The sequence below is a fragment of the Varroa destructor genome, unplaced genomic scaffold, assembly GCF_002443255.2.
Source record: "Varroa destructor unplaced genomic scaffold, Vdes_3.0 BEIS01000003.1, whole genome shotgun sequence".
Taxonomy (NCBI): Eukaryota; Metazoa; Arthropoda; class Arachnida; order Mesostigmata; family Varroidae; genus Varroa; species Varroa destructor.
In genome coordinates, this window is record NW_019211456.1 from 474,527 (window position 1) to 491,516 (window position 16,990).

General features: G+C 38.6%; 2 protein-coding genes across 4 annotated transcripts in view; one reads left to right on the plus strand and one right to left on the minus strand.

Annotated features, from left to right (window-relative positions):
* Nucleotides 1–2,406: 2,406 nt before the first annotated feature.
* Nucleotides 2,407–11,752, minus strand: LOC111246178 (nicotinamide riboside kinase 1). Of its 3 annotated transcripts, none has more exons than XM_022795344.2 (5): nucleotides 11,547–11,752; nucleotides 3,642–3,764; nucleotides 3,244–3,390; nucleotides 2,899–3,052; nucleotides 2,407–2,666 (listed from the first exon to the last, which is right to left on the minus strand). In XM_022795344.2, the coding sequence occupies exons 2-5, from the start codon at nucleotides 3,726–3,728 to the stop codon at nucleotides 2,437–2,439; spliced, it is 618 nt and encodes a 205-aa protein (XP_022651079.1). In that variant the 5' UTR covers nucleotides 3,729–3,764; nucleotides 11,547–11,752; the 3' UTR covers nucleotides 2,407–2,436. The 3 variants fall into 3 exon arrangements, with proteins under 3 accessions (XP_022651079.1, XP_022651078.1, XP_022651076.1); XM_022795343.2 differs by lacking the exon at nucleotides 11,547–11,752 and adding an exon at nucleotides 4,141–7,822; XM_022795341.2 differs by lacking the exon at nucleotides 11,547–11,752 and adding an exon at nucleotides 4,098–7,808.
* Nucleotides 11,753–13,058: 1,306 nt separating this feature from the next.
* The window catches only part of LOC111246177 (BAI1-associated protein 3-like), a 41,089-nt gene continuing 37,157 nt past the window's right edge, over nucleotides 13,059–16,990 (plus strand). Inside the window, exons 1-2 of the mRNA XM_086983906.1 lie at nucleotides 13,059–13,154; nucleotides 13,461–13,495. Of these exons, the coding sequence (XP_086840032.1) occupies nucleotides 13,475–13,495 (21 nt within the window). The 5' untranslated portion in view covers nucleotides 13,059–13,154; nucleotides 13,461–13,474. The remainder of the gene's footprint in view (nucleotides 13,155–13,460; nucleotides 13,496–16,990) is intronic.

The window sequence follows — 16,990 nt, forward strand, 5'->3', positions numbered from 1 at the left end:
GGAAGATTTAAACAAACCCGTACTTGTGGCAAAAAACGTGCTTCGAGCAGCTTTTATTCCAGAACAAACAGAAGTGATTTGAAACCCAGCTCAATGAAAAATCCGTGAGAGACAAATACGATTGATGCCGTTGAAAAGTGCATTTCTAATAATCGTTGTATTTCGATCAGATCATTGGTGAAGAAAATTCATGTGAATAGGGCTACGATTTCGTGGATTGTTTGCGGAGACTTTAGATAAATGTCATAGGTCATACAAGTCAAACAGATGCTCTTTACAGTCAATAAAACCAAATATTCCATTAGTGTCATCTGCTCCATTTCTCTCAAGGGTGAAACTCAAGATAAAAAGAATAATTACGCTCAATACGAAAATAGACCATAAAAATGACCGCTGGCTCGTTAACAATCCAAAAAATGTGCCTATTGTGAAGAAAAGCAATTTTCACGTGGCATATAGGAGTTCTAAGTGTGATTCCAAATAAAGAAAAATGTCATATTACCATACTTCTTTTAGAAAAGCGAAGCCTTTGTCAAAAAGGTTTATCTGCGTTTTCTACGAACTGTTGTGCTACCGTAGATAGCTAAAATGCTTAGAGCAAGGTCGCACGTCTTTAAGAGGAATAAAGTACCGATTTGTTCAGAACTGGCTGGACGTGCTTTGGAACTAATATGGCCGCATACCAGATTTTAAGCCGTTGCAATACGATGCATGGTGTGTTATAGAGCGAGGGTCCAACAAGTCTCGACACGACAGCATCTATGTGTGCACTCATTCTATTAACAAGGCGTCCGCACATTTGCAAATGAAGTACTAAATTGAGGTCGCATCGCGGTGCATAAAGGTTACATTGGATGAACATGACGGTCAGGAACGACACTTTTAACACATGCAAGAAAATCATTAACATATCTATTTTCGCCTTGATACAGTTTGTAAAACCAAGCATAAGAATTTGGATTTGAATTGACTCTTCTGTATATATGAGTCGTTTATTTTTTTTTAAGAATTTTTGAGCATTTCTAATTTTTAATACAGTTAGGCCATTAATATCTGCTTACAAACTATAACATTGCTCTTCATATTTTTTCTATCTATGTTGCAATTGCTCACTATCGGTACTCCGCAATAGGCGCTCTTATCTATAGCACGGTCAACATTATAAGCTGTTGAAACATTATTGTTTTTTCTAGCTAGATAGCCTTAAAGTTACATATTTCAAGTGATATGGCTAGACGTTGATGTCATTTGAAAGCTGAGATCTGACAGTGGTAAAATTCTTGCAATGTCTGTATTCAGACTCAGATAGAACGCCTTGAAGATAAGTGAATTTTTTTACCAAAAATTGTGCTATTTATTTTCAGGATGCGTTGTTAGAAGAAATAGTCTAATGATGGCGCTGTCGTTTTCGATCTGCAAATTTCGACGTGAAAGATACTCTTCGTAGTGGTCGACCAATTACGGACAAAGCTGATGAAATTTTTGCGAGAATTAAGCAAGATTGACACACAAATAGCTATGCTATCGCCAAGTAACTAAATATTTACCATTAAACAGTTTTAAACCGTTTGAACGAAGCTGGCTACGAAAAAAGCTCGATGTTTAGGTCAAATAGACGAAAAAATAGTTGATCGTGTTCTCGTTTGCGAAACCCCATAGAAACGCAACGAAATCGAGACATCTAGAAAACAACTGATCACCGGTGGTGAAAAGTGAATTATATACGAAGAAGATGTGCAAATAAAAAAAATTTTCCACATTTTGTGGCAGGTTCCAGACTGATACAGAAGGAGTTGATGCTACATTTTTAGTGAAATTGGAAAGGAAATGTGTCCGTCAGCTGCTGCTGCCTGGAACAATAATTGATTCGAATTTTTAACATCAACAGTTAACGTGATTACATCAAACCATTGAAAGAGAATCGACCGAAACCAATGAGCAAAAAGCCTCCGCTATGATAATGTTAGGTTATATACATCTTTACCTATTCAGCAAAAACTAAGAGAATTTGGATAGGAAATTTTAAAGCATCCGCCGTATAGCTTTGACCTATCTACTTTGATCTCACCATAACTTCGTTGATGGTTTTAATTTAGTCTCTATGTACGAATGCAAAAACTACTTGTCACAACTTCTCGCCTTAAAAATCATAGCAGTCCTGCAGTGATGAAGTTATATTGTTATTATAATATGGCAAAAGGTTGCCATCCAGTAAAATTTAAGAAGATTGTTTTAAGCTAAATGAAGTATCTGGTTAATTTTGGCTTTAAAACGGCCTACACTATTTCGACAAACCAATGTTATGGGTGACTGGTAAAACGCTTATTCACCGTTATTAACTTGCAAACTATCACCGAACTAAAAACGGTCCAGTTGACCGGTACTGGTAGGCGTAAGGAAAGGCGCTTTTTGCGTGATTTGCATCTGCTAATTTTATTAGCTAAAACTGGCATCGCCAACGGTTAAGGTTTTAAAAAAGTTTTGCGCGGCTATTAAGTTTTTAATATCGTTAAAAATTTTTTGAAAAATCATTTCCTGTGGGTTGGCTCCGTCTAGGTAAGCAACATCTTTTACGTTTTCTTGAACATAAGATAAGTAATTTAAGTATTCCGGATAAATGCATGCATCGAAATATCCAGGTGGATCCGAAGGCTGATATGTACGTCCTAAAAAGGTATTGCATTCAACAACAAAAGCAGAAATGATGTTGTTAATGATTTGATATTGTATAGAAAGTTATTATTTACTTGATATTAAAATATCATCATTCAGCTGTCTGAATGTGTTTGAAAGAATTCGGATCTTGCCCATCTGAGGCCGATTCGCTTCAAGATAATCTTACAATCATTATACTATTGCGACACTTTCAGATATTTGCATATTTTCGCTTCAACTTACTGTTTCGTCGTTCTCTGCACTGTTCCTTAGAAAGAGTTAGGAAGTATTTTTTGTCGCACCACACGACGAGCTCAGGATCGGAGAAGAGCAGATGACCCTCGAGTAGGAGAATACGATAAGGTAGACCGCTTGCAGATGCGGTAAGCAATCGAACCTATTAGCGCGTATTAACAGACAATGATATTGCTACCGCGTGTTCACTACAGAAATCATATTCCACGAGTGTATAAAGTTAAAATACGTTTATTCAATTTTGCGAGCAAGCGGCCTGTATATATATATATATATATAGCTAATATAAAATTACAATAGAAATTACACTGATAGCTATCTCAGAGCATTGACCTCTTTTTTGAACAAGTTAAAATTTATTGCGGACGGCAGTTCCCAGTTCTGATGCCGAAAAGTATCGGTTTCAAGCCATTGGTGTCTTGGGTCATCTTCACTAATGAAAAACGTGTCCTGGCGTAAAAAGCGCGCTTCCGGTAATTCCTATAATTAAATAATTATTGCTAAATAAAGAGGAAATTAATCTCATCAGACTTATTAAACGTATAATATATACAAAAATGAACAAACAAATTATTTTTTTAATTGTTTATCGAGTTGTTACGCTTGTATGCATACATTTGACAGAGCTTAAAATTGTATTATAAATCAGCGCTTTTTCAATTTTCTTTCAACTAAATTTACATTATTATTTCTATTTGTAATCGCATATTTCAGTTAACCGTTGGACTCACGTGCCGAAGTCGTTCTACCAGGGTTGTCTTCCCAGCATTGGTTGTTCCACTCACACCAATTACTAGAAAACTGTCACCTACGACCATCCTGCGTACACTCAATAGATTCGCTTGAAAAATAAACTATTTTCAATCACTTGTTAGATACACGTTTCATTCCAGATTCGATGATAAATTCCTTATTTTGAAAAACCTACGATTTATTTTTAATGTTAACAATTTTTCCTAAGGCTAAAGGATCGATTCGGCTTTTTGTGTTCAGTGGGCCTGATCGCCATTATTCAAGCGTATATGTTTGACGTACTTGTAGAAAAGCATAAAGTATCACTTGAAATTACATGAAAAATAAAAATATCGAGGTTCGAAATGGTTAAAGATACGCGGACGATTTTGATATTTTGGGATTCTCGAAACGTATTTCAATTGTGAATGCACCAACAGAACACGACATCGCACCTTAATCGTAACGGTGATTTAACTTTTTTGTGTGATTTATTACCCTAAGCTGCAAGATGCACCGGTTATACAATTCCCTACTTAACACTGGTGGTAAACACTTAACTTCGAGGCATTACATAGCTACAAGGTCAACCCCAAGGCATTGCATAATCTTCGAACAGATGACTAGTATATAGTGACACCAGGGTGCACTGAGAGCGATTTTCGAATTATCAAATGGCGGGAAAACGTGGACATGCTGAGCACGCTGCCTCTCTTTTAGAGAAGGCCAAATTTCTGTATGAACAGATTAAATTAAAATTGGGGAAATGTTAATAAAATAATATTTCGTATACTAATATTTCGTTTTCTTCAAAATTGGCGACGGTTATTTAACGCTGTTATAACTCAACTTGGAAAAATGCTATTTTCAGTTATTTGAGTCTTTGCGAGTAATTAGTTTCGCTACCTCTCTGTGTCATCACACAGTGGTCCAAATTGCAGAATAAATGTGCGTGATACTAATGATTTCACCAGAGTTCAGCAATATTAATCGGGCAGAAACCGAACTTATCGAAACTTAATTAAAATCTGTATTATAATTAAAAACGTTTGAAAAATCTAGGAGTCAAACCTTATGCAATTTAAACACATAAAAATAACGTTGCTTCCTATTCTAATAAGGGCATTTTCTTCTCTAGCGAGCATTAGAGCGAGCATATCTGTGACTTTGTACGGAGTGGGGATCAAATAGTACAATAATTTGTAAATATGTGCTTGACTGGAACAGTTTTTTTTCAATGTTTACTCTTATAGTGCCTGATGGAATTAAATACAGACGGTTGTAACAAGCCAAGTCTTCTGAGAGACAGTGTTCAGCTTCATTAATACGCGTTAGTGGAGCAGATTGCCAAGGAAGGCGAAACAGGCAGGTACCCGCCCAAAAGGTGCGGCGTACTTACCGATATTTTACATCAAAATCGCATGAAGATTTTTTGAAATATTAATTATGCCGAGTAATTCTGAAATCACTTAAAAACGATTTGAAGTTATAGTTCCTACCGTCAAATGTTTTTTTATATGTTCTTCTTTGGTATCATAGATGTCTTCCGTGTCTTAGCGCTGTTCCATTCTATGCGCGCTTTCTGTTAAAATATAGAATACAATACAGTTCACGTACGTGCTTTCACTTTGGATCTGAAACCGGCTTCTAGATAGTATCTTGCAAAGGCATAGCGGCGTTCAGAGATTGAGTCTACGTATAAATAGATTATTTCTAGTTCAGTGATTTTATTGAAGCGGCGGAAGTCACGGAAGCGCTTCGTATATTAGGCAAAGCTAATTTATAGTAACTTTAAAAGGGAAATTCTAAGAGAACACAGAAAGGTGAACGTCTCTCAAGTAACATTTGATTTTTCTACTGAAAAGTGTAAATAAAATGACATAATTTAGAAAAAGACGGAACAGGGTAAACAAGGTACAGAATCGTAATAGAGTGCTCATTACGATAACAAAGATGTTTTAGAATCCAAATATCAGCTTAACGCTCAATAACATCGTACACTCTGCCAAAGTAGCAGGTTTCACAATTGAATTTCTGGTTCACTACATAATGCCTTAAGGTTAAAACATAGGTATTTTCCGTTTCTCATCAAACAAAAAATGCAACGTAAAAATTCTAGCAAAACAAACTTATTATAATATGTGCTTGCCGTCACTCTTGACGACCTTCTCCAGTCTCTCAACCATGTGTCAACCAAATGTGTAGTATTCATGCCTCTGAAGTTAATAGGTCCAGCCAGACTTTACGGCCCACTTTACTGTTGAATGTGCTATTATTAATATCAATGACAGTGACTGAAAGAGTGACAAGTTGTCGATGCAAAGTCTGGAGAATATGGCTAGTGCAAGAGGGCTACCCACTGTTATGCTCTTGGGATCACTTCCGTAGGTTTTATGATGGAGAAGAACGGGTTTGTTTGTTCTATTGGATCTGCTGCACCTCGCTGGGCTATATACAAACCTGCATGTCATGTCGATTCTCCAGAGCATCGAAATTTCAAAAACGGGAGCAGTTACAAGACATCGACTGCACAAATTCGTGAAGATTGGGTTTATGTAGTTACTTGATATTCCCGCAAATTTCCGTAGATCTCATTGGTCAGAACGCACCTAGGGGGTTAGTTGAGTCATCGCCGAGTGTATTATCGTAGCACTCGAGCTACTGAATACATTTTCGCTAGCCCTCCCTCGAATAGCATTTTCTCGAATATTTGAAAACGATCTAATGAACTACGCCAAAAGTCAGAATTATCTGTGTTTGCCCATGCGTGCTAAACGTCACAGATCTACCCGTTACATATATGCCCGAGCATTTAATTTGACAAATGCGCTTACTTACATAAAGATTAAAAAGTTTTAATAGGTAAAAAAAAGTTTAAGTAGATATAGAAAAATTGAAAATTTTGAATTTTATCTATTGAAAAAATAGTAAATCCTTTCCTAGCAGTAAATAGGAAACCTCGACTCCCAACTGTAGTGAGTTGCTTCTTCGGTGTATACCGTACTTGCGTTTAAGTTAATCTCATAGTTTTGTTAGATGAACATTACAGAGTACGACAAAAACAATGGTGGCCCGATTTGAGTATGCTTTCCTAGTATGCCTCAAAACGGAATTCATCGTCTTCGTGTTCAGTTTACTTAACTATAAAAGAATGGCAATGGAAAGGTGGTTTCCTCGGTAGATGTCTGAATCTTATGCAGCCTTAACTTTCTAAAACATGCATCAGTTGACAGGAGTGTTCGGCGAGTGCAAAACTCACAATATCATTGTATCGACTTGATTTATAAGTTCTATTAAACCGTTTAATACGATGGGGCATGTCATAAGTACTACAAGCACATAACTTCCGTAAAGTAGAAACAATCGAATGATTGGACATACAGAATACGGTACGGACAAACTGCATGCTATCACTTCATCTAGACTGTACTTCATGAGCTAGCTCTTCAAAGTAGTCAAGTAACAGGAAAAACTCATGGATGGAAAACACGATTTCGTAAGGACTTCTCTTCAAGAAGCTACATCATGAGAGTGTATTTTTTAATGTCAAAAGGGTAGCGTAAGCATATAATTCGTCGGTTTAAAGCATCGCTTGTTTTTTCCCTCACCTATTTATTATAAACCGATGCAGTGCTTAATGTGTAGCGTTGTTCTCGGATTTATCTGCCACCAATAGGGTTTGACCTAAACAACTTAATTTATTACCTTTCAATATGTATAAGAGCATTTTGGATTCGGTCATTGATGCAATAGCCAGTGAAAGTCACTCCTGCAAAACGGTTTACAGCAGTGAGCAAGTAGCTCAAGACCAACCAAATCTAGTCGCGATTAAGTAAAATTTGCAGTTTTTACGATATAAGCACAGATTGGAAATTAATTTCTTGACAATAAGGCATTTTTAGGGCTGCATAAAATCGCAAGCAGATCACTTCATAATCGAAGTGTCTATCCTTAATTAGAAGCAAACGTCGAAGGAGCGTATCCGCGCCAACATCGGGTCGCTGGTGCAAGATACCTGCATATAGTAATTCTATCATTGCGATAGTAATTGCAGTGTGCATGCCCAGTGTGGGCATCGCAGTTATTATATGCAAATTATAAAATTTGTACAATTTCGTTACTTTAGTGCATTGACGCATTGAAGAGCATCTGACTACTAAACGTACATAACACTAACAGCCCATCTCAAGTTAGGGCAGCTCAGGTTATTGTGATGCTATGGATAGAGTAAAACGTGTGTGTCCGTCTCAATTGTGAGAAAAAGGTTCGTGTCAGAAACTGAAAAAAAATTTATCCAATAGATATGAATGAGCTTAATCTCTACAAATATTTTAGATTTTTCGACGAACGATTAGAATGAAACAAAGCTCGAGGTTCAGGGTAGTTTTGAATAAATTTTACAAAGGCGTAAATCTACCAGTATGGTCCGGTAAGAAGCACATAACCCTGCTGACTGGATAGCATAGGGTCGCCAGGCCTAGGCCAAAAGGTCACATGCAGCACATATGAGCTTATGAATAAAGATGAAATAGGCAATAAAACAGAGTTTCTTTAATTTAAAACATAGTTCATTTACGGGCATTGATAATGCGCGCAGGTAAAATTGAAGCGCGTAGAGAAGTTCTGAAGAACAGGTCGGGAAGGTCGAAGCTTTATTGAGGCCGTGTGAGCTTGGACACAGCAAATAGTAGTATAAATCCATAAAGCTGTATGGTGACGAAGTAACAATCTGGATTGAGCGGTTCTCTTCTCTGTAGCATTTTTTACGGCATATTGTCGATTTGGTAAAGAGGGTTAACCGACGCAAAGCTGCACGCTATAAAAACTTCACGAAAAAAAGGCGCCTGTTCTTAGTTTGAGCGGTTGAACTTATTCGCATGATCCATAAAATAATCACGAGATCATTGAATCCCTGTGACATCATAAACCTTAATCAAAACATATTTTCATAAAAAGCTCGACAATGTTGTATATGTTACCTTATTTTGCTCCGTAGACAAGCTGAACATAATGGTATTAGATTTGCAAAGATACCGAAAACGAATTCCTCCGGAAATACCATACATTATCTAGAGAAATGCAAGGTTTTTTCATCCTTACAGAAACGGTCTATGATCTGGCGGTAAACTATAATCTGCTTTTAAATCAATCCGATTACAAAAAAATTGTGAGTAGCCTGTGTACGTATTGCGAGTACATCCTCGAATGTACTAATCATCCAACGTTACTTCGGTAGGCAATGGGTATGTGCAGATATGCCGGAGCATAAACGAAACGCCTTCCATTGAAGATGAAGAACAATAGACTGAATTTATAATGATAATATTATTCCACTTGTTCAAGGTCAACTGGAAGATCTAGCGAACACAAACTGAGCGTCATAAAGGACTACTCCCACTACATCTGATTATCGAATCTGTACTTATCATTTAGGCGTATCTTTGAGATTATAGAGTTCACGTATCAAGGCCCTGTACAAAGCTCCTAGCAACGAGCTAAGGTGCTGACATCGTGCTAGACAGGCTTTGCTGCGTTCCGGATTAAATCAGGAAGCACTCCGCTAGTGGATAGTTGTCGGTACATGTCGGCACAACAGTTCGAATACGGGGGAAGGTGTCAGGTCGTACTATTGTGGTCACTAGAAGGTTATTTGGCTAACAGACTTACCAACTATCGCCAAATGTGAGCAGGCTTTTGACTAATACCAAAATATTTTTGAGTGACGTTTAGACCTTTACTAATATCTAATTACTGATATAGCCATGTTTCTACGAAGTGGCCAATAATATGCAAGATATCTTTTATAAGAACAATAATAATGGACATAAATGGAAATCTTTCAAATTTCCTGGGCACTAAGTAAGTTCTGCAAGGCTGAACACTCTAATTCGGCAGTTTTCTTTTATTCGAAGATCACTGACTTCCTTTCCCAGTAATAACAGACTTATCGCACAATTGCAGATGGTTGGTTTTCGAAATATTATGTTCCGATAATTAGGGAAAATAGGGTTGAAGCCTACAATAATTTTTCTGATGATTTCAAAAGTGGCGCATTTTTCCCAAATACGTTCAATTTAGAAGATCTGTTTATTTGTGGAGGGCTGTCTACTGGTACTGAATTGATATAGGTTTTTCTAAGATAAACTTAACTTTGGTTAGAATTTTACTTAGAAGGGACGTAATGCTATATTTATATAGAGTTCTAGAAGCACTGGGTGACTGCTTCCATGTCTGGCTCAGCATCTACGGTTCTCAACGGTGAGGTGGACTAGAAAAGTAACAAGTGTTCTTATATTAGCAATTGCCTCGCATAGGTTAACAGCACCGAATTAATCTATAAAGTCGGTGCTGTTAACCTATGCGAGGCAATTGCTAATAATATAAAGTCCTTATATAGAATTCTAAACAACAAAAAAAAAAAGACTTTTTCGATAGAAATGTATGCTCATCCAATACCAATTGATGATCCTCTAAACAGTATAAACAAACGTGATTGTTCATTGCCTTTCAGTATCTTACCCAGAACTGGGCAACGCGCAGTTCGTAATTATCAATTAAGAGGTATTACGGTTGACGAGAAATAGTGTATCGATGATAATTCCAGGAAGCGTACAGGATATATATATATAAGTTAAACAAAATTAAGCTAGATCTCTATAGGAAGAAATAATTTCGAAAAACAGACGAGAAGAAATAGGCAAGTTCATTGCGAAATGAAAGAAGGTTGTGGAAAGTCGCAGCGAATATAAACAACTTAGCATTTTCAAAATATTGGTAAGTAACTGAGTTAAAATTAAGTTTTAAATCTGTACAACGGAGCATTGGCGGCACAAAGCCTACTATCTGGATGCCTTCAGAAGCTGTTCGAAAGAAATAATCAGCCTTACTGGATTTTAGTGTAGGCAAGTGGGCTTCTCCTGTGTGTCAGTAAACCTTTGGTAGAGTTACGTGCATTATTCCATCAGCATGAGTTCGATCGAAATTGTGTACCTGGCATGAACTGCCATACTTTTCGATGACTTGCATAGTTCTTACAGGTGGAAGGCGTATATCGTTGAAAACTCTTCCAATTCACCATTCAGGCAAACCTCGTAGGCTATCGTGCAATGTTCATCGGTCGCGCACCAGACTCAAACGGGCATCGTCTAACTACAGCTCCTTGGTCAGGCAAGATTTTATCTACTCTATGTAGATGCGATCCTATTTAAAAAAAACCTAAGAATACATTGCGGCTTTAGGCCTCTATAGCCTACTATATCGCTTAGCACTTGAGCAGCTACCTATTGCGAACGTTAGGCGTTCAACCTAACTTAACCGAAAGCTGTGAGGTTTACCTTAGTTTCTTTTAGGCGAATGAGACAGACTTAGGATGCCTATCGTGTACTAATAAAACGCTTTGTAAAAGTGCACCACTAATTATACCTATAAGTTTAAAAGAACGTAGATATTGTATTCTTCTGAAAATGACTGAAGCGGGCTTCTTGAGAAGTTTTTACGTTTCCGTTAGTGGGAGTATTGTCTAGAGATGTTCTCCAAACCAAACGCAATTGCGACTGTTGCAGCTTTACAAAAGTATCTAGCGCATTAGCGAAATAGCGCATTTCATTCAAAATTTTTCTCAGCTTTAAGTAGCCTTAAGACAGACAGAGTAGTATGTTGTCTGATTAGTTAACTTTGTAATCACGCAACGCTGCACATAATTAAGTGAAATGATAATAAAATTGAGGTACATATTATATAATGACGTTCGCTTGCGGCAGTTGCTATCGATATGAATAGATCTGGATTTTTTTCAAAAATTAAGCTAGTAAAAATCGAAGAAAAAACACAAACAGGTTAGTACGTCGTTTTGCAAGTGCGTACCGTTTTTACAGTAAAAAAAAATGTGACTGCTGTGAACTTACCAACAATAGCCAAGAGGGTGTACTTAAAATGGGTGCACATAATTGCAGGACGGACTTAGTCGTCTTTACTAAACTGTCGATGTTGGCAAATAGTATCTAATAAAATACAACAAGCCTCTGATTAGGAATAGAGACCGAAAAGGGCACGTGTCATAATTTCGATTTAGTCGATCCGTACGCATCGATGCTCCGGTCAATTGCCTTTACTGTACTACGTGTTATTTACTAGCGTCGTCATTTTTTCGTAGTAGTAACAGTAACAGGTATGATTTGGCAGATACGAGAGAGGAAGTGACTCTCGCCTGCTGTTATCTAAACATATGTCTTAACTCTACGAGGCGTATGCAGCTAGTTCAAGTAACTCTTTCAAAACTTAACAAAGCGATAAAATATAAAGACATATTTAGCAGGCGAAGGTAAGATCATTCTCAATATATCTGGGCAATAAAATTTCGTCCAAGTGAAACGGCTTCACTCTGGGCATTTACATACGAATATTTGAAAACGACGAACTATTAGGCCATTGAAATTAACTGTTGGTAGAAGGGCTTCGTTTTGGCACCTTTATTACCTATAGAAAAAAGAACCATGCTATTACCATCTTTCGGTAGTTCAGTCTTTTCAGATATTAGGAAAATATCGCTGTACATAAACGCATGTTTTGTATGAGTACAGTTTCTCAGTGGTCTATTGTGTAAAGCTAAACTGTACCGCCAGATTGATTTCCAAGCACCTGTTGGATGCATTGGCGCATCGATCGATCTTCGAAGAACAATCATGTTCTTCTGTAAACTGAAATCTTACGGAGAACTGGATCTTTATATTAATTATATTTTTCGTAGATTTTATATAATTCTACGGCTCATATATTACTGGTTGCATGATCGAGCGCGTAATATCTTACGAAGGTTTGTCTAAATAAATGCTTCAAATTGAAGTCGTTCCGTTGAAATTTCTGTATACAGCATTGTGAACGCCGCACGTACGACCTCATCGCTATTTACCACATTGAAAACGCATGTTTGCATGTTCACCATGCATGGCTGGTGACGATTTCGTTATCCTCTCCACTAATCCCCCCTGCTGGCTCCCTGCGTGGGTCCTATTCGTTCTCACTGCGGCAGCAGTAGCAGCGGATTGAGTCGAATATGCGTCTTCTGCCACAAACGCAACAGCAGCAGTGGCGGCTCCCTCCTAACCAGAAAAGGCAAAGCGAAGCCGGTAGGGTCTGTCGACTGGCTTCGTTGGCTTCACGCACACACACAACAGAATACGTACACGCATTTGCGGCACTGCGCGCAGTGTGGGAAGACCACGAACAGAAATTGACTGTCTCTACAGAAGAGCTAAAACACGGCTGTCAGCTAATGTTAACAACACGCGAACTAGCTGGCGACTCTTTCTGCTTCATTTGTTTCGTTCGTATCGTTTTGTGCTTTCGACTGTGCACCCATCCGAATTAGAAACCTACAGGAATATATAGTTTATGCACGGCGCCAGTGTAAGATCGAAGCCATCAGCTATTACACGAAGCATTATGTGCGTTAGCGGAAAATAATTTCGCAAGAAACAGCAATAGTGATAAAACTTGCTCCAAAAAAAATCCAAGTAAGTATACATTTGGCTTCTATATGTCGGTCATATAATATCGGCAAGAAGACACTGGACAGAAGCAGAGCGCGATCACGTTTATTAGCAGGATAAAGTAACTCCGCTAGTATCCAAGTTACGGCTGAGATCGTGGAATCGATGTGAAAAATAAATGGCGCAGTATATTCCATCTTTCGGGAGGGCGCACCTCCCTAGTTCGTCACCATTGCTACAGACGGAAAGCTTCCGATGAGATCTTGTCTCCTAATTGTCTTGCAGTTACGTCTATGCTTTCCTTTCAGTCGTTGCATATTCTTTTTCCAGATCCTTCAGCGGCTATGTGGCATAGTAGTATTCCGGTGAGTTGTGTATATCAAAACACACCGGAAAGGTGGATATTATTGTATCGGATATGGAGTATTAAGCTGAATTTAATTTATGTCTCGCCTTAAGAAAATCAATGTTATCCGAAAAACGTGCATCCTAATCGTTATATCATCAGGTCGGTTCGGGAAAATTAAATCGGTAAACTAGAAGGGCGGGAATAATCTGGAAGGGCAATTAAACCGACAACTAACGTTGATGGGAAAAGTGGCATTTCGGCTACGAGGCCGCTTGAATGTGTGCGACTCTCAATGCGTTTACAAGCAACATACTAATGAATATCATAATAATTGATATTAATTCATTAAGGAACTAAGTATGGGAACGTTTCCAGTACTGACTGTTGTGCTTGCTGTTACTAAAAATTACGTACGATTAATTCCAAGCTTAGCTAAACTATTATCATGACAATCATACCTGACATTATTGTGTCAGGTATCATCAGGTTGTGTCAGGTTCATAGCATCAGTTCTCTCAGTGTAACGGTTTTGCATAACCTTCGGGGACCCGTATACTGCCTAATGATCTCAGGGACGGATAAGACGGTTTAGATGGTTTGAGACCAACACGGCTTCATGCAAAAGAAGGATAACGTAGAGCGAATTGGCTGGTCTTAAACGATCTCTAAAGCAGAAAAGACATAGATGCTATGAAGCCAAGTGAGTTCCGCCGCCCTTTGAGGTTTTCGAGTAATTTCTAGGCCTGACGGCTTTCCCCAGAACCCCCCTCAGTTAGTGGGTAATTATTTTTTGTCCCACTACCTAACCCAACCTAACCTAACCCGCAACAGCACCAGGGGAGTATGTGCATTTCGCTTCATACAAGGTTGTGGATCATTCGCGTAAATGTGCCGGGGTACGCCAGGCAATCCTCTAAACCTCCTTAAAACAAATCGAAACCGGGTAAGGCAAGGTGCGTCTCGTGTGGGATTTGCCTTCCGTTTAAAGTGTTTCCTCGATACAAGATTATCCGGTCGAACTGACACCGAAACATCTTCAACTTCACTTAGATATCTTTTTGTAATTGACACGGTATTTTTTGCTCGGCAAGGCGAGTTTAGCCAGAAACCCCTATATCAGCCATTCAGTGTCCACGACATCATCCTTTCATCATGTTCAGCGCCTTACAAATTCCAGTAAATCCTTAATAAAATTAAGGATAGCTTCCCTTACAAAGCACTGGCAATGAGAAAGACCAGACGCTGATCGAAAATCCGCAAAAACCATTCATAGAGAGGAGAATAAATTGCAGAATATTGCTAAACAATAGCGGCACCAATAGGGTATCACAGTTTACGTTAGTAGGAGGGGTAGATATTACGCATATGTAAATTAGGTACAAAAAAAATGCGTCTATAAACGGATGACGCCAGTTACGCAATGGTCTTCGCTGTCGAATCTTGCTTTTAATAATAACGACCTCTAATTCAAAATATAATAATAATAATAATGTAATAACAGTGAACCAGTAAAACAGAGCAATCGATAATGGGCCTCATATTTAAAAGCCTCGAAGGGTGCAAACGACTGAGGAATTCCTGTCTGTTCCAGGAGAACACCGTGGGCAGAATTCAAAACAAAACGGCAACACAGTTCGTATGTTTGTAAATAACAGTTGCTATAGTTTCCCCATCCAGAGAAAAGTGGAAAACAATAATAATAGTAATCAAGAAGCTGGTCATCATAAATATGAGCGAACGTCGATTTTAGTCAAAAGCTATTTGACTATACGATAGTCTGTTTTGTCATGAATTTTTGAACGAGCGTCCATGTCAGTGGTAAAAAAAAATGCTGACAGGATCGATTAGGAGGCTCGAGGCTGAAGTGCCCATATCATATTCCTGTTTTCGTCATTATTTTCATTGCCCTATTAGGTCGTTTACTTAGTCGTGTATTTATGTGATCGCGTGACTCTATTCTGCCACAAGGTTGATATATATAACTTGTTCCAATGCTATCTGACCCGCGAGCCGTCAAGACACCTCCAAGAACAGCATAAGGCAAACGGTAAAATAATACTGCGATGAGTGTCGAAACGAATAGTCAGCATTAGATGTACGCAGGTCGCCAAACGTTGATTCTGTGCAATGCCTATACCCTGTAAGAGCTCGAACTCAATAACATCATGATTAATGTATACATAGTATGGCATACCCAATACCTATTCACTTGAAGATTCGAAATGACGCTTAACTATGTTGGCCGGTCAGATGCTGCTGCAGAGGTGAGGTAGCCGAGCAATTCAAACATGATTTCAACGAAAAAAACAAACACTTAGAATGCGTACAGAGTGGCCCGAATAACGTTAAATCCGAACATCGAGAAGAGTGAAACAGTGTCATTTCGGCTTCAATAACTGCTATTCTTGTTGCTTGTAATGTTTTGTGTTGTTGTTGTTCTTGTGTATGTGAGTATAACAGTGGCTAGGAGCTGGTGGGACAGAAAGCTGCTCTTGCTTTGGCTGACATTGCCTGGCTGCGCGATGACTCAGAAATTGGCTACCTATGCACTTATCGAGCTGGTGAAAACAAGCGACCGATACGAGCGGAACGGCCAACTAAAGCGACTTATGTTATTCGACATTGGTTTCCTCGTGTAGAGAGAGTGAAAGAGTATCGGACGCTTAGCAACGAGATTGAATCAGCCGCTTTTTACTCGTTTGTGCAGTTCGGTTAGAACTAAGACGTAAACACTTTATGAAGTAGACTGCCTGGAGGGGATATCGCTCTAAGACAAAGATCACAAGCTTACATAGAGACACATAGTCATGGTGCGGCCGAGCCTTCCGAGACCCTTAAGCTATCATGAAGAGTCTCCAGCACGTTACCATTTCAAACCGTTATTTGGTGAACAGTCAATTAATTCCCATGGAGTGTGATGTGCAGCAGAATTTCGAAAGCCTGTAGCGAAGTGACTCATGCCAGCTTTTGTGGTTTCTATGAGAGACATGCTAAGGTCACTGTGTGATGCTTTCTTTGTGCGCTTCGCTACATATGAACTGGACGCTGTTTATGAAATCTGTTTTGTGTTAGTATGCGAAGCCATGCTTTGAAGTGAGGCCGCTTTGACAAAATCCATAGCCTTGAGTGGAATATCAACTGGCAAGTGAAGACCTCACTTTATACGCCATACTCATACATACAGCTCGGACGCTTACGAACAGAGACACGTTAAGATAGGCTTTTGAAGTTAGCTTCAAGTCCATTCACCGCTTTCATTAACTAGTGAAGATTCCAACGATCAGTTGTCGTTCACGGAATTTATGGGCGTAGCTTAATAAAAGTCGTTAATCTGGGTCATTACGAACATCAACTTAAGATCGACAAACTGAAAGTTAATTACACACCCGTATAATAATTAGAAGCTGCTACCACTACTATTTCATGCTAAATGAATTTATGATGATGGGGAGGGTGGGGGGGGGGTATAAAAGAAATCTAACGCTGCTGGATGAAGGGACGCGTAAAAAAT